General features: G+C 49.3%; 2 protein-coding genes and 1 long non-coding RNA gene across 7 annotated transcripts; 1 reads left to right on the forward strand and 2 right to left on the reverse strand.

The window, feature by feature from the left end:
* The first annotated feature begins 481 nt into the window (after positions 1 to 481).
* On the forward strand, positions 482 to 6326 carry LOC106911433 (ras-related protein Rab-1A-like). Its single transcript, XM_014978236.2, has 6 exons — positions 482 to 651; positions 4583 to 4655; positions 4749 to 4844; positions 4919 to 5014; positions 5518 to 5649; positions 5720 to 6326. Exons 1-6 carry the CDS (start codon positions 638 to 640, stop codon positions 5915 to 5917), a joined length of 609 nt encoding a protein of 202 aa, XP_014833722.1. The 5' UTR covers positions 482 to 637; the 3' UTR covers positions 5918 to 6326.
* Positions 6327 to 7700: 1374 nt separating this feature from the next.
* On the reverse strand, positions 7701 to 17194 carry aftpha (aftiphilin a). Of its 5 annotated transcripts, none has more exons than XM_088006827.1 (10): positions 16922 to 17192; positions 14510 to 15847; positions 13597 to 13760; positions 13379 to 13511; positions 13159 to 13215; positions 12966 to 13088; positions 12808 to 12868; positions 12336 to 12419; positions 8562 to 8685; positions 7701 to 8485 (listed from the first exon to the last, which is right to left on the reverse strand). In XM_088006827.1, the coding sequence occupies exons 2-10, from the start codon at positions 15809 to 15811 to the stop codon at positions 8344 to 8346; spliced, it is 2190 nt and encodes a 729-aa protein (XP_087862953.1). In that variant the 5' UTR covers positions 15812 to 15847; positions 16922 to 17192; the 3' UTR covers positions 7701 to 8343. The 5 variants fall into 5 exon arrangements, with proteins under 5 accessions (XP_087862953.1, XP_087862952.1, XP_087862954.1 ...); XM_088006826.1 differs by having other exon boundaries at positions 12808 to 12871; XM_088006828.1 differs by lacking the exon at positions 12336 to 12419 and having other exon boundaries at positions 12808 to 12871; positions 16922 to 17187.
* Positions 17195 to 21389: 4195 nt separating this feature from the next.
* On the reverse strand, positions 21390 to 22162 carry LOC148161242 (uncharacterized). The gene is made up of 3 exons (XR_015763680.1): positions 22026 to 22162; positions 21833 to 21948; positions 21390 to 21762 (listed from the first exon to the last, which is right to left on the reverse strand). It is a non-coding gene; the product is annotated as an uncharacterized LOC148161242 (long non-coding RNA).

The following is a 22162-nucleotide window of genomic DNA, read 5'->3' on the forward strand; positions in this document are numbered from 1 at the left end:
GTGGCGTAGTGACTCCAACTTTTACTCAAATATAAAGATAGACAGAGTGAAGGAGAAGAGTTATTTTGCATATTAAGTATTATAATATTTAATTTCCCTTTGGGATCAAAAAAGTATTTTTGAATTGAATCGAAAACCACTAGTAAAATCTGTAATTTTGTTTATATTTTAAATTGTGTAAATGTGTTTAATTTCTTTTTTAACAATAGAACCAGGAGCCGACGGCTGCCTGTTGGATTCAGGTGGACACGTTTTTTATTTTCCATGTTCTAACGCCCGAAATCACAAAAGAGATTTGCTGTAATACAGACCACTACACGAGATCTTTCCTGCCAACAGCCATCTCTGTCTACAATAAGTCTTTGAAGACTTTGAATTAATGCTTTACAATAGCTTTTAATTTCCCTTTGGGATCAATAAAGTAGTTTTGAATTTAATTTAATTTGAAAACTACAGTACCCATGATTCCTTTAGGCCAGTATTTCCGGGTTGGTGGTATTCAGACGGCCATATTTGATTCGGTTACACTGTTCTGACAACTACTCGCTTCAAAGTAACGACAGAACCAGTCCAGAATCTCTCCGAACCACATTCAGCTGCTTCCACGGACGACACACTTCACAACCAGCAGGCAACCATGAATCCGGAATAGTAAGTCTGGTTCTGGTCCGGACTGACACGTCTAGGTCCGGTCTGAGCTGTCACTTCACCGGGGAGGCTAACGCCTAGCTAGCCGGGCGCAGTGTCGCCTTAGCTGCTTTTCTTCTCGGTGTTCAGTCATTAACATGACCGCCCGGCCGAACACATACCCACAGTCGTATAGTCGAAGTCAGAACCGGCTCCTGACAACGAGACTGAGCCGGGAGAAGGCCGAGAAATAACGGGAGTGACCGGTCCTGTCACACCTTGCTGTTAGCGGCTAACGGCTAACTGTGTTTACTCTTAATTAGTTACTGTGTGACCAAGGGGTAGGGACTGTCTGACGGGTCACTTACTTTCTGACTAGTTACTACTTTCTGATGGGTTAGTTACTTCCTGACTAACTAGTTGTTTTCTGACGGGTTACTTTCTGAGGGTTTATTACTTGCCTCAGGGATGGGTTAGTTATTCTCTATTCCAAAGTTGTTGATGACCCGTTTCCATGGAAACTAGAAAATGTTTAATATTTCTGATTTTAGTTTTTATTTTTGTCCTAAACAATGAAAATCTGCTGGGCCTAAGATAATTTAGCCAACAGGTGTATTTAAGTCCATTTGTTGTATTCACATTCAGTCACTAATTATAATTTTTAACTTAAATAATTAAATGATTACGAAATGTTTTGGGGGGGGTTAACTCAGAAAACAAAATCCTTTATTGGTCTGAAAGGGAATTTAAATGCTATAACTCTTTGGATCTCCAGTAGCAGCCAGTGTTGTAGTGAATATGAGAGGCCTCTGACTAGACTGTTGCTGTGACAGTCTCATCACATGCCAACATGCTAACAGTCTCATCACAAGCTAACAGTCTCATCACATGCCAACATGCTAACAGTCTCATCACATGCTAACAGTCTCATCACATGCCAACATGCCAACAGTCTCATCACATGCCAACATGCTAACAGTCTCATCACATGCCAACAGTCTCATCACATGATAACAGTCTCATCACATGCTAATATGCTAACAGTCTCATCACATGCTAACAGTCTCATCACATGCTAACAGTCTCATCACATGCCAACATGCTAACAGTCTCATCACATGCCAACAGTCTCATCACATGCCAACATGCTAACAGTCTCATCACATGCCAACATGCTAACAGTCTCATCACATCCCAACATGCTAACAGTCTCATCACATCCCAACATGCTAACAGTCTCATCACGTGCCAACAGTCTCATCACATCCCAACATGCTAACAGTTTCATCACATCCCAACATGCTAACAGTCTCATCACGTGCCAACAGTCTCATCACGTGCCAACAGTCTCATCACATGCCAACAGTCTCATCACATGCCAACATGCTAACAGTCTCATCACATCCCAACATGCTAACAGTCTCATCACATCCCAACATGCTAACAGTCTCATCACGTGCCAACAGTCTCATCACATCCCAACATGCTAACAGTTTCATCACATCCCAACATGCTAACAGTCTCATCACGTGCCAACAGTCTCATCACATGCTAACAGTCTCATCACATGCCAACATGCTAAAAGTCTCATCACATGCTAACAGTCTCATCACATGCCAACAGTCTCATCACATGCCAACAGTCTCATAACATGCTAATATGCTAACAGTCTCATCACATGCTAACATGCCAACAGTCTCATCACATGACAACAGTCTCATCACATGACAACAGTCTCATCACATGCCAACAGTCTCATCACATGCTAATATGCTAACAGTCTCATAACATGCTAATATGCTAACAGTCTCATAACATGCTAATATGCTAACAGTCTCATAACATGCTAACATGCCAACACTCATCACATGCTAACATGCCAACAGTCTCATCACATGCTAACATGCCAACAGTCTCATCACATGCTAACATGCCAACAGTTTCATCACGTGCCAACATGCTAAAAGTCTCATCACCTGCTAACAGTCTCATCACATGACAACAGTCTCATCACATGCCAACAGTCTCATCACATGCTAATATGCTAACAGTCTCATAACATGCTAATATGCTAACAGTCTCATAAGATGCTAATATGCTAACAGTCTCATAACATGCTAACATGCCAACACTCATCACATGCTAACATGCCAACAGTCTCATCACATGCTAACATGCCAACAGTCTCATCACATGCTAACATGCCAACAGTTTCATCACGTGCCAACATGCCAAAAGTCTCATCACCTGCTAACAGTCTCATCACATGCCAACAGTCTCATCACATGCCAACAGTCTCATCACATGCTAATATGCTAACAGTCTCATCACATGCTAACATGCCAACAGTCTCATCACATGACAACAGTCTCATCACATGCCAACAGTCTCATCACATGCCAACAGTCTCATCACATGCTAATATGCTAACAGTCTCATAACATGCTAATATGCTAACAGTCTCATAACATGCTAATATGCTAACAGTCTCATAACATGCTAATATGCTAACAGTCTCATAACATGCTAATATGCTAACAGTCTCATAACATGCTAACATGCCAACACTCATCACATGCTAACATGCCAACACTCATCACATGCTAACATGCCAACAGTCTCATCACATGCTAACATGCCAACAGTCTCATCACATGCTAACATGCCAACAGTTTCATCACGTGCCAACATGCTAAAAGTCTCATCACATGCTAACAGTCTCATCACATGCCAACAGTCTCATCACATGCCAACAGTCTCATAACATGCTAATATGCTAACAGTCTCATCACATGCTAACATGCCAACAGTCTCATCACATGACAACAGTCTCATCACATGACAACAGTCTCATCACAATCTAATATGCTAACAGTCTCATAACATGCTAATATGCTAACAGTCTCATCACATGCTAATATGCTAACAGTCTCATAACATGCTAACATGCCAACACTCATCACATGCTAACATGCCAACAGTCTCATCACATGCTAACATGCCAACAGTCTCATCACATGCTAACATGCCAACAGTCTCATCACATGCTAACATGCCAACAGTCTCATAACATGCTAACATGCCAACAGTCTCATCACATGCTAACATGCCAACAGTCTCATCACATGCTAACATGCCAACAGTCTCATCACATGCTAACATGCCAACAGTCTCATCACATGCTAACATGCCAACAGTCTCATCACATGCTAACATGCCAACAGTCTCATCACATGCTAACATGCCAACAGTCTCATCACATGCCAACAGTCTCATCACATGCTAACAGTCTCATCACATGCTAACATGCCAACAGTCTCATCACATGCTAACAGTCTCATCACATGCTAACAGTCTCATCACATGCTAACATGCTAACAGTCTCATCACATGCTAACATGCCAACAGTCTCATCACATGCTAACAGTCTCATCACATGCTAACATGCTAACAGTCTCATCACATGCTAACATGCCAACAGTCTCATCACATGCCAACAGTCTCATCACATGCTAACAGTCTCATCACATGCTAACAGTCTCATCACATGCCAACAGCTCAGAATGCAGATGGCCGTGTCCGAATTCAGGGTCTGCATCCTTCGAAGGGTCAAAGTTCAGGTTTATTTAAGTTTTTAAGAAGCTAATCAGCTGCTCCTGGTGAAAGAAACCATAAAACCATTGTGACATCTGAAATTAATAATCTGACGGATTTATTATAAGAGGACAATTTTAAAGAAAAAGAAAAAAATACGCAGGAAAAAAATCAGCTTCTTTTTTCACTACAAACATGGATTTCAGATTTCTGAAACTGAAACCAGTTGTGTTCCAGAGGATTCTGTATTCATGAGATTAAACCGATCAGAACATCTCAGATCCAGTTGGTGTTGACTGGTTGGGCCTGAATCATGTCAGCCAATGGGTCTGACATGACCTGTGTGTGTGTGTCCTCTCAGTGACTACTTATTCAAGCTGCTGCTGATCGGTGACTCCGGTGTCGGGAAGTCCTGTCTCCTGCTGCGGTTTGCAGTAAGTCTGACCTGTCTGTGATTGGCTGCAGCGCTGTCTGACCTGTCTGTGATTGGTTGCAGCGCTGTCTGACATGTCTGTGATTGGCTGCAGGACGACACGTACACAGAGAGCTACATCAGCACCATCGGGGTGGACTTTAAGATTCGGACCATCGAATTGGACGGGAAGACCATCAAGCTGCAGATCGTAAGGAGCCGCCGATCGTAGCAGGACGCCACTGTAATGTGCTCGGCGCTGACCTTTGACCTGCTTCTCTGCAGTGGGACACGGCGGGCCAGGAAAGGTTCAGAACCATCACTTCCAGTTACTACAGAGGAGCTCACGGCATCATAGTGGTGTATGATGTGACGGATCAGGTCAGTGACCTCTGACCTTTAATCAGCAGCGTTAGCTTAGCAGATGTTAGCAGTCATCAGAAAATGTCGATATCTGGTTTTATTTTCCTGATGCTGTTATGGGTGTGTGTACTTGTAGGACCACTTCCAACAGCGGGAGGTCACTGAACTTTTCCTGACCTGCCTTTATTTTCTGCTGGTTAGATTCTGAGTTAAGTTGTGCTTCATGTTCAGGTTGGGAGCAAACTACTACAGAAATGCTGCAAATGTTGCCTCTTCCTCTCGTACCAAGGTTTCTGTTCGAAGTGCTTTGATGGCTTCTAGTGACCAAGATTTAAGAGAGATTTCTAATTTGTATGAAGAAGCGATATGTAAAACTTTGGAATAATTGCTGAAAAATCTGAGCATTTATTTTGATTATGCAAACCTGGTCTTGTCTATGTTGCCCCGCCCCTTTTCATATGGCGTCCCACGCTGCCTCTGGCCCCGCCCCCTCGGTAACGCTGCGTTCTGCTGGTCCGCAGGAGTCGTTCAACAACGTGAAGCAGTGGCTGCAGGAGATCGACCGCTACGCCAGCGAGAACGTCAACAAGCTGCTGGTCGGCAACAAGAGCGACTTGACCACCAAGAAGTTGGTGGACTACACTACAGCTAAGGTATGACCCCTGACCCCTGACCTCTGGTCTGAAGGAGGCCGTGTAGCATTCTGACTTCTGACCTCTGCAGGAGTTCGCGGACCACCTGGGCATCCCGTTCCTGGAGACGAGCGCTAAGAGCGCCACCAACGTGGAGCAGGCCTTCATGACCATGGCGGCTGAGATCAAGAAGCGGATGGGCCCCGGGGCCACGGCCGGCGCCGCCGACAGGTCCAACGTGAAGATACAGAGCAAGCCGGTCAACACTTCGTCTGGCGGCTGCTGCTGAGAGCCGCCGCCGCCCCTCCCCCCGGCCAGCAGTAGGACGATAAGCCCCGCCCCGCCACCCCCCGCCGTCTCCTCGTCACTCGGAACCGTTTTTAAGTCTCCTGGGTCCGGACGGAGCGCGCTCAGACCGGCAGAGCGTTCGCCTCCACGCCTCGCCCCCTCAGCAGGCTCCGCCCCCTCAGCCACGTGCCTTCAGGGCAGAAGAAGAACCCGCACCGCCCAGACAACATTCCCATCAGGCGGCGCGCGCTGCCGGCCCGGTCGGAGCGGCGCTCCCACAAACTGTATATATTTATACATAAATGTTTGCAGAAGCTGTAGAAGAAGAAACCTGAGCAGCTGATTGGCTGCGGACGCCGTGGCTCTGCGGCTCAGAGTCTATTAAACAATGAAGGAGATGTTTGATAACAGATCGCCTGTCTGGTCTCTTCTTCTGCAGGACGGTGAATCCTCCAGCAGTTCCCCTGCATGGCCTCCAGGGGGCGCCTCAGCGTTTGTAGATGAGGTCATGTTGCGTCAGCGGTCAGAGGTCACAGACCCTGACAGGGTTCTGGTCTGAAGGTCCAGTTTATCACTGCAGAACCTTCCAGAACCAAAGATGCTCAGAGTGCTTGACTCTGAGCATTGTTGCTAGGCTACAATGACATTTAATCAAGAATAATCAAATATCTTGATCATTGATTATTTAAGTACTCTTGATCCCAAAGAGATGTTAATTGAGATCTCCTGTAACAGTCTGCGTTACAGCACCAGATTAAACCTCTGACTGTAGACCAAGTCTCAGAGGATCCTGGTGGTTCATAAGTTTCTAGGTTTTACATGAAATTTTCTTTGTATCATCATCATCATCATTTCCAGAACAGAACCAGAGCAGGTCGTTGGTTCAGCCTGGTTCTGATGCTTCTGCTCCAACAGATGGCCGCTAACCAGGCTGTTCGCTTTGATTTAAAGGAACTCAGGGTTTCAGCATCTTTGCAGTTTTCTGGAAGTTTGTTCCAGTTTAACTTATGAGGTGTTGATACTAAATTAGAGTTTGCTGAGCATCAGAGCGACCAATCAGAAGACATGGAGGCACATGACTGTACAGGTTTAAACATGGGGGCTCCATCACTGCCATGCTGGTTGCTCTGTCCACTTCCTGTCTCCTGAACAGCAGTCTGCAGCTCTTTGGAAAAAACTAAAACAATTAACGCCATTGTTTTGTTGTTTGTCAGGGATGTGACTAACACATTAATTTAGGTTAATTACATTAATATTTAATACAATTAATTTCATACAAAAGTCTGAAGCGCCTGGAACCTTTGTATCGTGTTTCTGGTACAACCGTAAATGTGCTGCACCAGCTCACTCCGCTAACTGTAGCTTCTGTCTCGGCTAACAGTAGCGATGGAGCGGCTTCTGTTCATTTCTTCTTTAAACAGATCTGATGCTGGAAAACATTGTGTTCAAGTTGTGCTAAAAGAAATCTATGCTAGCCTAAATTAGCATCTCAATGCTAAAGATGTAGCAGCTAATGTTAGGGTCCAGATTTCTAAAGAAGCTCCGTGAATGATCAAACTTATCTGATGAAGAACAAATTAAAAATATTATGAAACTCATAGTAATTTAGCAACAGCAGTTTTGGATTTGAAAATTTGCTGATTTTTGTTTTAATTTAGATTAAAACACAATTACAAACCAAGATATTAAACATTTTTGCCTCCCAGCACTGATTCAAACCGGAGGTTTGTTCTGAAGCAGCATCTTCATCCCAATCTGGACCCACAGAACCAGAGACACAGAGATTCCTCTTAAATTATTTTAATATCTTGTGTACACTAAAATTTACACATTTCCAGTCTGGGAAGACCCGGCATGCACGGCGACTCCTCGCAGGCTCTTCCAGTGATTCAGCGGTTTTCCATAGGAACTTCCTGGGTTTACAGTCTGAAGCCACAGTGAACTACAATTACATCCAACTCATCTTCACAATGTGCAAAACCCTCCAGGGAGACGGCCACAGCAGTTAGAGCAAAAACAAAACGACAGACAGGTTGGTCCCTTAACTCCTTCACTGCTCCAGAACCTTCCGGTTCCAGCCACGCGTCCCGAGACGGACGGGGAGGACAGGAAGCGGCGGGACGAACTAAGGCCTCGGAAACGAACGAGGACGAACATTCAGCTGGATTCTGCAGGCAGTGTGGTTTCAGTCCATAAATATTCTTATAAAGACTCTATATGTTGATATAAATGTACTCATACTTTATAGATCTCTATGTTCAGCTTAAGAGCTTCAGCCAGTGTTTCCTTCATAGTCCCGCCAGAATAAAAGCAGAATCATTCAAATAAAACATTAAATCCCTGATTATGTACACCCCCACCAAGACGAACCGAAAGATGAAAAAAACAAACATGTAGATGAGGAAGTGATGCGAGGTGGGTGGGGCTTCAGTCGGGCGTGGCCTGCGAGCAGAGCGGCGTCAGCGTGGCGGGGAACATCAGAACCTTGGCCTGCATGAAGGACAGGTCCGGCAGCGCCGCAATCACCTTGGACGCCTCGTCGCTCAGGTTCTCCTCCCTCCTGGGCTTCCTGTCGAGGCGCAGACACAAGCAGACCTCAGGGCAACTCGGACTGGAACCGGGCCGGGACCGGGTCGCCCACTCACCTGGTGGACGTGCTGGTCTTCTCCATGGTGGACATGAGGCGGGCGAAGGCGTCGGCCACACGGCTGCCGGCGCCGCTCGGGTCCAGCTTGGCGGTGGTGAGCTCGAACAGCTCCGGGTCCACACCTGAGGGACAGATCGGGCCGGACAGGTCAGAGGTCAGCAGGGCCTTTACCAGAAAGCCACTGGATCCAACAGGACTCCAGGGTCCTGGGTTCTGACTCAACAGCTACGACTTTTAGACTTCATTCCTCAGTTTTCAACCATCAGAAACAAATCGGGTATGTGATCTAAGAGGTGAGGAGGAGCCGCCAACACCTGGGGACGGCCAGCAGGGGCCGATGGCCGCCGCTAATGCCTGGGGACGGCCAGCAGGAGGCGATGGCCGCCGCTAATGCCTGGGGACGGCCAGCAGGAGGCGATGGCCGCCGTTAATGCCTGGGGACGGCCAGCAGGGGGCGATGGCCGCCGCTAATTCCTGGGGACGGCCAGCAGGAGGCAATGGCCGCCGTTAATGCCTGGGGACGGCCAGCAGGAGGCGATGGCCGCCGCTAATTCCTGGGGACGGCCAGCAGGAGGCGATGGCCGCCGCTAATGCCTGGGGACGGCCAGCAGGAGGCGATGGCCGCCGTTAATGCCTGGGGACGGCCAGCAGGAGGCGATGGCCGCCGTTAATGCCTGGGGACGGCCAGCAGGAGGCGATGGCCGCCGTTAATGCCTGGGGACGGCCAGCAGGGGCCGATGGCCGCCGCTAATTCCTGGTGATGGCCAGCAGGGGCCGATGGCCGCCGCTAATGCCTGGGGACGGCCAGCAGGGGGCGATGGCCGCCACTAATTCCTGGTGATGGCCAGCAGGGGGCGATGGCCGCCGCTAATTCCTGGGGACGGCCAGCAGGAGGCGATGGCCGCCGCTAATTCCTGGTGATGGCCAGCAGGGGGCGATGGCCGCCGCTAATGCCTGGGGACGGCCAGCAGGGGCCGATGGCCGCCGCTAATGCCTGGGGACGGCCAGCAGGAGGCGATGGCCGCCGTTAATGCCTGGGGACGGCCAGCAGGGGCCGATGGCCGCCGCTAATTCCTGGTGATGGCCAGCAGGGGGCGATGGCCGCCGCTAATGCCTGGGGACGGCCAGCAGGAGGCAATGGCCGCCGTTAATGCCTGGGGACGGCCAGCAGGAGGCGATGGCCGCCGCTAATTCCTGGGGACGGCCAGCAGGAGGCGATGGCCGCCGCTAATGCCTGGGGACGGCCAGCAGGAGGCGATGGCCGCCGCTAATGCCTGGGGACGGCCAGCAGGGGGCGATGGCCGCCACTAATTCCTGGTGATGGCCAGCAGGGGGCGATGGCCGCCACTAATTCCTGGTGATGGCCAGCAGGGGGCGATGGCCGCCACTAATTCCTGGTGATGGCCAGCAGGGGGCGATGGCCGCCACTAATTCCTGGTGATGGCCAGCAGGGGGCGATGGCCGCCACTAATTCCTGGTGATGGCCAGCAGGGGGCGATGGCCGCCGCTAATTCCTGGTGATGGCCAGCAGGGGGCGATGGCCGCCACTAATTCCTGGTGATGGCCAGCAGGGGGCGATGGCCGCCACTAATTCCTGGTGATGGCCAGCAGGGGGCGATGGCCGCCACTAATTCCTGGTGATGGCCAGCAGGGGGCGATGGCCGCCGCTAATGCCTGGGGACGGCCAGCAGGGGCCGATGGCCGCCGCTAATGCCTGGGGACGGCCAGCAGGGGGCGATGGCCGCCGCTAATTCCTGGTGATGGCCAGCAGGGGGCGATGGCCGCCGCTAATGCCTGGGGACGGCCAGCAGGAGGCGATGGCCGCCGCTAATTCCTGGTGATGGCCAGCAGGGGGCGATGGCCGCCGCTCATTCCTGGTGATGGCCAGCAGGGGGTGATGGCCGCTGCTAATGCCTGGGGACGGCCAGCAGGGGCCGATGGCCGCCGCTAATGCCTGGGGACGGCCAGCAGGGGGCGATGGCCGCCGCTAATTCCTGGTGATGGCCAGCAGGGGGCGATGGCCGCCGCTAATGCCTGGGGACGGCCAGCAGGAGGCGATGGCCGCCGCTAATTCCTGGTGATGGCCAGCAGGGGGCGATGGCCGCCGCTCATTCCTGGTGATGGCCAGCAGGGGGTGATGGCCGCTGCTAATGCCTGGGGACGGCCAGCAGGGGGTGATGGCCGTCGCTAATGCCTGGGGACGGCCAGCAGGAGGCGATGGCCGCCGCTAATGCCTGGGGACGGCCAGCAGGGGGCGATGGCCGCCGCTAATTCCTGGTGATGGCCAGCAGGAGGCGATGGCCGCTGCTAATGCCTGGGGACGGCCAGCAGGGGGCGATGGCCACCACTAATTCCTGGTGATGGCCAGCAGGGGGCGATGGCCGCCACTAATTCCTGGTGATGGCCAGCAGGGGGCGATGGCCGCCGCTAATTCCTGGTGATGGCCAGCAGGGGGTGATGGCCGCCGCTAATGCCTGGGGACGGCCAGCAGGAGGCGATGGCCGCCGCTAATTCCTGGTGATGGCCAGCAGGGGGCGATGGCCGCCGCTAATTCCTGGTGACGGCCAGCAGGAGGCGATGGCCGCCGCTAATTCCTGGTGACGGCCAGCAGGGGGCGATGGCCGCCGCTAATGCCTGGGGACGGCCAGCAGGGGCCGATTGCCGCCGCTAATGCCTGGGGACGGCCAGCAGGGGGCGATGGCCGCCGCTAATTCCTGGGGACGGCCAGCAGGGGGCGATGGCCGCCGCTAATTCCTGGGGACGGCCAGCAGGGGGCGATGGCCGCCGCTAATGCCTGGGGACGGCCAGCAGGGGGCGATGGCCGCCGCTAATGCCTGGGGACGGCCAGCAGGGGGCGATGGCCAAGCTGATTCAGGGGAAATGTGCAGTCAGTCCAGAGATTACTTAACACCGCCCCCTTCTGGTCAGACAGGCAGCTGGCCTGGTTTTCATGGCTCCCCCAACTGGGTGGGTTTGGAGAGGGCGGGGCTTCCATGAGGCTCCGCTCTCACCTGTTCCAGCTGCAGTCGCTCTGGCTATGTTCACAGTGCAGCAGAATGTGATCCACTTCACTTTAACGTGCCACATTCCGATTTTTTCACCAAGAAACCCTGAACTGTTTCACTGCCAGATGTTCTCTGCACTAGTGCAGCTTTTCACTGTCAAAATACAAGACCAAGAAATATGTGTGATTTCTGTGATTCATCCAGTGGTGATTTTACAGGAAGTTTTATTTTCCATAACTATGGCAGCCATCTTGAAAAATCAAGACTATCAGTAAATGTCTTTGGGTCCAATTCTGTAAGATTTGACACAAAAAGTATCAATGTGTGAAAATTTAGTGCTGGTGGTCGGGTCGGGTGGTTCTGGTTCTGGCAGTCGGGTCGGGTCGGGTGGTTCTGGTTCTGGCAGTCTGGTCGGGTCGGGTGGTTCTGGTTCTGGCAGTCGGATCGGGTCGGGTGGTTCTGGTTCTGGCAGTCGGGTCGGGTCGGGTGGTTCTGGTTCTGGCAGTCGGGTCGGGTCGGGTGGTTCTGGTTCTGGCAGTCGGATCGGGTCGGGTGGTTCTGGTTCTGGCAGTCTGGTCGGGTCGGGTCGGGTGGTTCTGGTTCTGGCAGTCTGGTCGGGTCGGGTCGGGTGGTTCTGGTTCTGGCAGTCTGGTCGGGTCGGGTGGTTCTGGTTCTGGCAGTCGGGTCGGGTGGTTCTGGTTCTGGCAGTCTGGTCGGGTCGGGTGGTTCTGGTTCTGGCAGTCTGGTTGGGTGGTTCTGGTTCTGACCTGGGATGGAGGCTGAGCTGCTGGAGCCTGAATCCTCCACCGGACCAAAGAAATCCAGGTTCAACAGAGCCGAGCCTCCGCTGGCTGGACGGCCGGGTCAGAGGTCACAGGTCAGAGAGAGAGAGAGAGAGTCATGCAGCAGAGTCACTTCATGTGGGACTGCAGGCTGACCTCAGAGAGGGGTCAAAGTTCAGCCACAGCAGAACCAGAACACCAAACTAGGTGGGAGATCCCACAGCATGATGCTGCTGCTACCGAGCTGCACTGTGGGACCGGAGCAGAGCGGATCGGATCGGAACCGACCCGATCGGATCGGATCAGACCGGACCAGATCGGATCAGACCGGACCGGACTGACAGCTTCGGCTGGTAGTTCTCCAGAACCAGCTGGACTCAGCGTTTGGTCGGTGGTTCTGCTGAGGTTCTGCTGGGTTGTGGACTGAAGTTCTGGACGGCCCGGTTGGACCACCTACCGTCCAGAGGGTTGGTGAGGCCGCTGCTGCTCCAGTCGAACTGGACCGGGGGGAGCGCCTCCTGCTGGAGGGACGGGGAAACAATCAGACTGGCATGTCGAGCGGGCCGGGTCGGGCTGGGTCGGGTCAGGTCGGGCCGGGCCGCGGCGCTGACTCACCTGCACCGAGTCGGGCTGGACGGAGTTCTTCTCTGCATCGGCGGGCGGCGTCTGGGCGATGGAGGCGATCATCTCGGCAGCAGAGACGGGCTTCACTGGCTCCTTGGTCGGCTCCAGCATCCCCTGAAACCAGACCGGGTCAGAACCAGAACCGGGAGGTGGTCCTGGACATTCTGGAGGCAGAGGAACTCACCAGGCCAGCCGCGTACATCGGCACGATGACCGGCTGCTTCTTCTGACCCGTGAACAGCTGGGGGGAAAAGAGCCACACGATCAGCGCCGGACCACAACAGAACCCGGCTGCAGAACCCGGCTGCAGGTGTGTTTGCTCCCGCCATTAGGTGTCTGAGATGGTGCAGAGTAAAATGACTCTGGGCTCAGCTGGGAACCATCAGAACCATCATCAAACTTACGATGTTTCTGGTGTCGATGCCGAGGCAGCAGAGCAGCACCTTGTTGCCATGGGAACCCCCCCACTGGTACCGCAGGCCCAGAGCCTCATGGACGTCCTGAAGCTGCGTCCAGACGCCGCCGCCATGCGCCAACCTGCAGCCAATCAGAGAGCAGCCGGAGGAAGTGAAACAGGAAGCAGGTAGATGATGAAGGTCAGTCCTCATCATCATCAACTCACCTGCTGCTCAGCCTCTCCTCTTTCTCCTCTTCCTCGCCTTGCGGCTCCAGCAGGACCTTCAGGGTGTCCACCCGCTGCCCCTCCCCCACCTGCTGCTGGATGTGGGCGGAGCTAACAGGGAAGCTGCTGAGGAACAGCTTCTCCAAACGGCCGGACAGCGCCCCCTGCAGGGAGACCAGAACAGAACGACCTGAAGAGTTCCTCTTCCTCTCAGGCTGCTGTAGGAGATGCCATCTAGTGGTCGGGGTGTGAACTACATCTGGTTAATATCTTAGTCCTGGGTCGTTCAATAAAAAATTCAGGATGAATAATTATTCTACATATGATAAATTAAAATACATTTCAAAGTAATTTCTGACTTGGGTTTGAAGCTTTTCAGCAACAACAGACAACGGAAGAGCAACGGAAACGAGATTCTACTGTCAGGAAGCAAAACTATAAACTGAGCATGAATTTTGACTGCGACTTTTCATCTAAAGATAAATAAATATTGATGACTAAATTATTTTTCATAAGTATATAACCTAATGTGATATTTTTATCATGAAAAAGGAGATAAAAGCTTTAAGGACAGACAGGGAGCTGATGAGCAGGAATGGAAATTTGCTGCATTAAAATAAAATACTGTAATGATGAAAAACTAATGGTTGTTCAAACACATTTAGTTTGACTCAATTTGAGCAAAAAAGTGCATCAATTTAATAATCAACACACTGAGACTGAACTGCATCATTCCTCAAAACCCTGGTGTCTCCAATTTGCATCGAAGCTAAATCTGCACAAATGGAACAAACTAACAATCAGGAGGATTGTTTCTGCTAACCAGATAATTGTTTTCTCTGTGGGATCAATCAGAACCGGCCAGAACCCGTCCCGTCTGGATCAATCAGAACCCGGCCTGTCTGTCTCTTACCGATGGCGGCTCCGTCCTCCCAGTGTCCTCTCTGTCTTCGTCGCGGTCCTCCTCGCCACTCGGCTCTGAGCTGAACGCCGCCCAGGACTCTCCATCCTCCTGGTTCTGGTTCTGGTTCTGCTCACTGAAGGCGCTCCAGCCCGAGTCGTCCTCGCCGTCTTTCGCTGAACTAAAGTTTCCGAAACTCTCACTGCTGGGAAAATCCGCAAACGTCCCCCTGTCCCCGTCCCGCTGTCCGCCCAGGACCTTAGGGGAGTTGAAGTCCCCAAAGTCGTCCTCCAACTCGGACCTGGCAGGTTCTGGAGGTTCCGGACCGTCCGGTCGGTTCTGCTCAAAGTCAGCAAAGCCCTGAGCACCGAAGGATGCGGCGTCCCCAAAGTCTCCAAAGTCGTCTCCGGCGGGCGTGGTGGCGTCCCCCGGCGGCGGCGGAGACGACCCCGTGGTGCTGATGTCCCCCAGGTCCTCGAGGCCGTCCGTGGACAGCAGCCGGCCCAGGGACGTCTCCGAGCTATGCTCGTCCCCTGCCTCCCGGGACTCGTCCTCGTCCTCCGTCCCGTTCGGGGACAGATGCCCCGTAGTGCAAATAGAGAGACATGCGTCCCCCAGGGGACAGTCCGGGCCCCAGTCCGTGTTACAGGAGCTGGCGGGGGCCTCGGCCCGGTGGACGTCCCTCACTGCATCCTCTGCTCCCCACTCACCATCCTGGGGACAGACGGATGTCTGCACTGGACTGTCCAAGTCCCTGGGTTGGACGGATGTCCCCGGTGGACCGTCCCTGTCCCTCTGCGTCTCTTCAGTGTCAGAAAAAGCAGCAAAGTCTGCAAACTCGTCCTTTTCGACACCGTCCTCATCCTCCGTGGACGGTCCTCTGTCATGAGAGGGGACAGAGTCTTGTGAGGAGGGGCTTCCCTGAAGGTCAAAGGTCACAAACCCGTTGGTCAGGACCTCTGCATCTTCACCGTTGCAATCAACAGAGACATCCTGCGAGGAGGACACCGTCTTCCTGGCGTCCGTCCGCTCTGGGGGACAGACCTCCAGCTGGCCATTGGCCTTGGACGGCTCGCCAAAGGGGGTGTGGCCAAAGCCCAGCCTCCCGCTGCCGTTGTGAAGGTCGGGCGGCGAGGTGGCGGTCAGCGCCTGGTTCTGGTCGAAGGACGTCGGCGTGTCCATCTCGGAGAAGCTGACGCTGCTGGGGACGCTGGAGAATGTCCCGAAGTCCCCAAACTCATCGTCCTCTTCCTCGGCGCCATCCTCCATCGGTGGCGGCGACGAAGAGTACATCCGGATCACATCTGGCTCCATCACGCTCTGGTCCCACGGGACGCGCCGCAGCTACACCTGGGACAGAGACAGACAGGAAGTCAGCAGGAGACGGAGATGGTTTGAGTCCCAACAGAACCTGAACATAAATTTGGTATCAGACCAGGAAACCTGACTGACCAACCTCACCTCCAAATATGGCATCACATCCAGTCTAACAACTAATTTTCCCATTTCTGCTTCCTGATCGGAAAATCTACTCCACCCCGAGGGACACGCCCACCCCAAGGGACACGCCCACCCCAAGGGACACGCCCCACCCCCCACTCATTCTCATGTCAGCAGAGAATCAGTTCATATTCTTCTTCACTAATTCAACTGTGAACAGCTTCCACTTCTGCCTGAAAGAAGAAACTGTGGCAGTGGGCGGGGCCAACATACCTGTGGGCAGGTGACCCAGCAGCTGAGTTGGACTACAAACCAGTAGGACCAGACAAACCAGTTCACCTGCAGGAAACGTCACTGAGTGACGTGTCAAAGCCCTGTGCTGCCATGGAAACCAGTATCAGAACCAGAACCAGGGGTCTTAAAGTCAGAATCTGACCTGAGACCTGCTCACTGGCTCGGTGAGGGTTTCCATGACAGCAGCTGTTTCCGAACCTCCCGAACCTTTTCCCGGCTGCTCCGCCAAACCCCTCGGTGTCTGACATTTTATGTAGCCGCTAGCAGCAGCAGCTAGAAGGCTAACGGAGCTAACAGGGGCCCGCCGGCAATCAGAGGAGGTTGGATGGTGGTCAGCGGTTCGGTGCTCATGGAGGTGGACGTTTGGACACTTTGAGCCCAGATCCAGTCCGGTTCAGTCAACCGGAGAACAAAAACTAAGAGGCCGAACACCTGCTTCACTGCAGCTAGCTTAGCTTAGCTAACCTGTGGACTGAGGGCAGATTTAACCGAATAACGTTTCAAATCTCCGGTACCGAAACGGTCAGGGAGTTAGAAAGAAATTAAACCCGTAAATTCGCTCCAGTCTGGCTCCGTGAAGTAGCAGATCCACACAGAACCGAGCCGAACTCCAACCACAACAATCCTGTTTCCCGCAGCTAGTCAAAGCGCTAGCTCCACCGTGTGACCCTGACAGGCGGCGCAGCTCACCGTGAGACGCCGGTCCCGCAGGTCCATGACTCGGTGTGAAGACAGAGGGGTCCAGCGGCGGTCGGAGCGGCCAGCCGGGCGGTGTGTGACGGCTGGAGGTGAAGGTGGAGTCAGTCAGCTGCTGAGTTCCTCCCAGCATGCAGCGCTCCCGGGCTGCCTGCGGCTCCAAAGTTTCCAGGTGGAACAGGTAGTTCCGGCGGACCGGATCTGACCTGGAAACCAGTTACAGCTCCGACCTCTGGGCGGAACCACCCTCTGTTCACTGGAGGCTCCAAATCTTTACTGGACTTTATCTGGAAAGTTAGAAAAATCCCCTGTAGAGCGAGTACGGAGCCCCGGTGGAGTCAAACCTTCAGTTTCCCCGACAAGCATTTCTACAGAGCTGTGTTCACTCTATGAATAAATTAAAGCTGTTGTCAATCACTAATTAATAAATACTGAATCAAATAAACTAATCTCCCCATGAAATAAAAACATTTTTTATATATATTTTTTGAATGGGGAGCTTATTTAGTCAACAGTTTTATTTATATCAAAATATTTTTATGGATGTATTTCATCATTTATTTCACAATTTCATTTTATTATTCGACACTCATTTAATAAATATTCGTGTGGACATGGAATATTTATTAATTAGTTATTAGTAACCATATTTGATTTTGAAATGGCTCTCTGTGCTGTCCACCTACAGTTCTCAGAAATATGAGAGAAACTAGAGCAACAGCCGTGGCGTTGAGTGAAGTAAAAACATCTAGATCTGATCTGAAGTTGTCAGCGGGAACGTCTTCGACTATTTGACACAATCGATCCCAATAGTTTCATAAATTAGTTTGGAGAGAAAAGCTGCAAAGAAACAGACAAGAATCTGTGAAAATCAGTTGCATTGTAAGGACACTTCCTGTGGGATCCCCCAGGGGGCAGTGTTGGGTTAAAAATAAAATTATCCTGTTTATTTTATGAGCAACATGTTGTTCACCCATTTCCCCCTCTGTGCGCCACACAGGTAAACGGACCTGTTTACCAGTTTCCCGACCAGAACCCCTCAGTGTCATTACCTTGAGAAATAATGAGATTTGGTTAAGTATAAAACAGACTTTAATGCCAAAAATGATCAAATGTTACAAGCAAGTCAAATGGAACAGAAACAGACATTCAGTGACCTCAGCTCACCTCAGGGCTGACAGATTGTAGAGCGAGTTTAGCTTTTTTTCTTCTCCGCATTCTGTTCTCTCCATGAAGGGAAGTTAATCAGTTTCATTTGTTTATGTGTGACTGTCGCCAGTCTTATGTGATATGGTTATGTAAGCAGCAGTAGTGTGGGTGGAAAGACAGAATCATTTTATCCATAAACATTTGAGATTGCTTTTTAGTTGTGAGATAAAAGCTGAATTTAAAACAACCTTTAGAAATTGTAATGACTATTTGTCCCAAAGCTTAAATTCAAAAATCAAAAAACTCAAAGGTGACCAAAACAAAAGTGAATCCAACTCAAATAGTCACCTGATGCACCGTGGATTCTGGTTTACGCAGCACAAAGAATCAAAAAGTCAAAATGCAGTTCTTTGGTTTTATTTTCACAGTCCAGGCAAAAAGTTTACAGGATTCTGCTTCTGCTTCTGCTCTCTGACTGACGATTAAAGTCTGATGTGACTGATTCTATAGGAGGTAAAACCTTGTGACCACCACGTGCAATAAGCTGCCTAAGAGACCCACCTATTTATACCGTCAAATACCCACATCCCAACCTGAAATTAATTAACTAATTAAGTGAATTCCTAATCAAAGAACTTATTCTAAACAACAAAAATAAAATTTCTAATGATAAATCAACTAAGAAATGAACAAAAAAAGAATAAACTAAACAATTTAAATTCTAAGGTTTAACAAAAAAAAAAAGGGAAAATAGCTCTTACAGAGATGATTAGCCAACAATTAGTGAGATGGTTTAAAAAAAAAAGAAATATGACTAAATTTCTATACTACTCATTTTTGGAAACTCTGTTAAAAATATTGACCTGAATGTAAAAGTGAATTACAGTGTATTGGGAGAGTTTATGAAAATCAAGATTTTGGTGTGAGAACAGTAACTCAGAGATCCAGGGAAGCCAGACGGAGTAGAAAGTTCTTCCGCTTCAGCGATTCTGAAGGGACCATTCCACTCCGGAAGTGAAGGGGGCGCTATTTCCTATATTATCCGCGGTCTTCCGTTTTTATTTTCTTTTGAAATCTGTAACATATCTTCACCTTTAGGAAGGAGTTTCACTCTCAGAATGTATTTGAACTTCTCTCTGTTATTTACTTCAGCAAAGCTCAGTTTTTAACAAATTCTGTAGCTTTCGGTGTACTTCTAAATCTGCTTCTTAGTCGCATCTTTTCGGGCCTGCTACCGCCTATAGTGGCGTGGGGGTGGTAGCACAACTAATATAATTATGTCACTAAATCAGAGTACCACAACGTTATTATTTACTATTAATTTCGGAATTACTGGCAAAAAATAAAAGATAATTATCTTTTGTCAGTAAAAGATAAATTATCTTATAAAACAATTTTTTTTCATTTTCTTAAGCATGTAGAGCTAATTAAATGACAATACTTTTATACATTATAATATCTTTAAATCTCCATCAATTATGGGAGGAACAAAAGACATAATGGGACATGCAAAACAACATGATCAAATATAATAAAAATACCATTTGCAATGTATATGTAAGAAATTTAATTGAGCAAAAGTCAATAACAATCAAATTAGTTGGGTTAACAGAAGAATAACAACCCAGATTGTTACAGGGTTGTTAAACAGATACAAGCAAAAATTCACATTTCTGTTTTTACAGTGCCATGTTTATTATTCTGAGATTTTTTGTTGGTAGAGTCTTATATATAGGAAAAATTAGATGAAATTGCTTAATCCATCAAGGTGGAAACTTTCCTTCAACTCTAAAACGATAAATCATAGAATCACATTATCAACAATTTTTGAACAAAGCAAAACACTTAGCATGCTATAGGTAAATGTTATTTAGTTTGGTTAAGAATAATTATTGCACTGTCAATAAATGACGTCTAATAGATGTTCCTAGTTCCCAGAGGAAAATAAAGTAACACCTTCATGAGCTCAGAGGTTCAAACTGATAATGAGGATGGATGCTCTCTGCTAAAATATTTCTTTCAACAAACAGTTGAGACAGAGATGTTTTTGGTTTCACCATCATTTACCTGAAAGTTAAAACTTCAGTTAAAATGTTGTTTTCACTTGAGTTGAGTTAAAACTCGAGTTAAAATGTTAAAACTTAACATTTTAACTCAACAACCACAACCCAAGATCTTATTAAAAGATAAGAGTCGCTGAGAACAGTTCTTAAAGATACAGTCATTGTTTTCAGCAAAGTTGAGCTGACTGTCCAGGAATGACACAAGGAATTTAAAATTTGCCAGTTTCAACAGGTTGGCCATCAAGTGAAACTGGAATCACTTTCAGTTCTTGCTCATCTCATTTAATTAGCTCTACTTCCTTAAGAAAATGAAAAGGTATGTTCTTTTGTGAGGGAATTTATATTTTACTGTTCCAGTAATGCCAGAATCAATAATAAAGACGTTGTGGTATTCTGATTTAGTAATGTAATTAGGTTAGTTGTGCTACCACCCCCACGCCACTAGAGGCAGTAGTAGACCCGGAAAAGATGCGACTAAGAAGCATATTTAGAAGTACGCCGAAAACTACAGAATTTGTTAAAAACTGAGCTTTGCTGAGGTAAATGAGAGAGAGAAGTTCAAAAACATTGAGTGAAAATCCTTGTTAAAAATGAAGATGTCACAGATTTAAAAAAATAAAAACGGAAGGCCGCGGATAATATCGAAAATAGCGCCCCCTTCACTTCCGGAGTGCAATGGTCCCATTTCCAAATAAGGTCCTAGACCGACAGTGGTCCGTTCCCGTCAGCATTCAAAGGAGCCTCACGCGAGCGAGATCCCGCCCCCTGCTGGCCAACCTGCTCGCTAACGATGGCGACTCATCTGTCAAGTTGTCTAAATCTTATATGTGCACGGAAGGAGCACAATGTTTTGCTAACACTACAGCTACAAAACAAGCCCCAAAGTTTCACAGGTCAGTAAAAGGTTTTATAAAAAAAATATAATTTAAAAAAAAAATATCGAGGGAGGCGGAAGTAGGTCAGTTATGTTCCCTTGACTTCAACAACCTTAGCATGTTGTGCTGCGCAGTTCGGTGTGTTCCGGTTCAGTTTATAAGGCGACCCTCACACCAGCTCTGTGACAGAGCATCAGTCCAGCAGGTTTTTAAGTTATGAACCCCGCTGGCTTTACTTGTCACAAAATAATCAAGCCAGAAAAAAAAAAAACAAACAAAAAAAAAAACTTACGGACTGAATATTCTGTTCTTTGTGTGACCAGCAGGTGAAGCTCTTTTTTTTTTTTAAGTAAAAAGATGCACCCGAATATAGACTTAGCAGTGCACAATATTTTATTAGACAATTTCTTTAAAACATTTCTTTTTAAAAACGAGGCTTCAGGCCTACTACTCAGTCCCTGGAACAAAAGGAACGCATAAGGTAAAGGACGGACAGAAGCAATTATTCCAAAAGAAATAAAAACATGCAATGCAAAAGAAAATATACACAAATTAGTAAATAAACAAATACAAACTGTAAAAGAAAACACTTCAAACAATGGAACAAATCTTTGTCGTCATCCAGTTCCAAATGCCCTTGGATAAGGCCAGAGGAGTAATGCCCCGCCCAACCAGCAACAAGTTTAGTTGAGAGCGGCCCAAACAGGAAGACAAGAAGCAGAGCGTCCAAAGCGCTGCAGTCAGTTGCCTGAAACAGAAAACCCATTAATGGTGGATCCAGATAAAATAAATCAAAAATTAAATAGCAGGTAGCTTACCCAGGGGTGGAAACACAGCCTAACCCGGGAGGAAGTGGGTCAGCAGGTGAGGACCAGATTGAAGCCACACGCCACAGCAACCCCCAGCTGCAGCCGGCAACGCCATCAGAGCAACACTGCAGAAACGCACGATAGGTGTAGCACTCAAAAATCAACCATGATCTCAGCCACGGATAGCAAAACTGTCACTTACGATCGCAGACGAGCCGACCAAACACACAAGCCAACATGTAGCTGCCGACCGCAGCAACAGCGGGAGAAACAAAAACGCACACACCTTGCAGCGGCCCGCCCAACTATATAGGCATCTGCCCCGCCCATCAAACAATG

Source organism: Poecilia mexicana, unplaced genomic scaffold (assembly GCF_051168715.1).
Source record: "Poecilia mexicana isolate PSO_F unplaced genomic scaffold, ASM5116871v1 scaffold_1, whole genome shotgun sequence".
NCBI lineage: Eukaryota > Metazoa > Chordata > Actinopteri > Cyprinodontiformes > Poeciliidae > Poecilia > Poecilia mexicana.

Bases quoted from the DNA above. Each gene is read 5' to 3' on its own strand.
- LOC106911433 (XM_014978236.2), top strand. The intron at 4,656-4,748 runs GTAAGTCTGACC...GATTGGCTGCAG, and splicing joins GTCTCCTGCTGCGGTTTGCA to GACGACACGTACACAGAGAG. The intron at 5,015-5,517 runs GTCAGTGACCTC...GCTGGTCCGCAG, and splicing joins TGTATGATGTGACGGATCAG to GAGTCGTTCAACAACGTGAA.
- aftpha (XM_088006826.1), bottom strand. From the start codon at position 15,811: ATGGAGCCAGATGTGATCCGGATGTACTCTTCGTCGCCGCCACCGATG. The intron at 13,761-14,509 runs GTAAGAGACAGA...GTCTCCCTGCAG, and splicing joins GGAGGACGGAGCCGCCATCG to GGGGCGCTGTCCGGCCGTTT. The intron at 13,216-13,378 runs GTAAGTTTGATG...TTTTCCCCCCAG, and splicing joins GCATCGACACCAGAAACATC to CTGTTCACGGGTCAGAAGAA.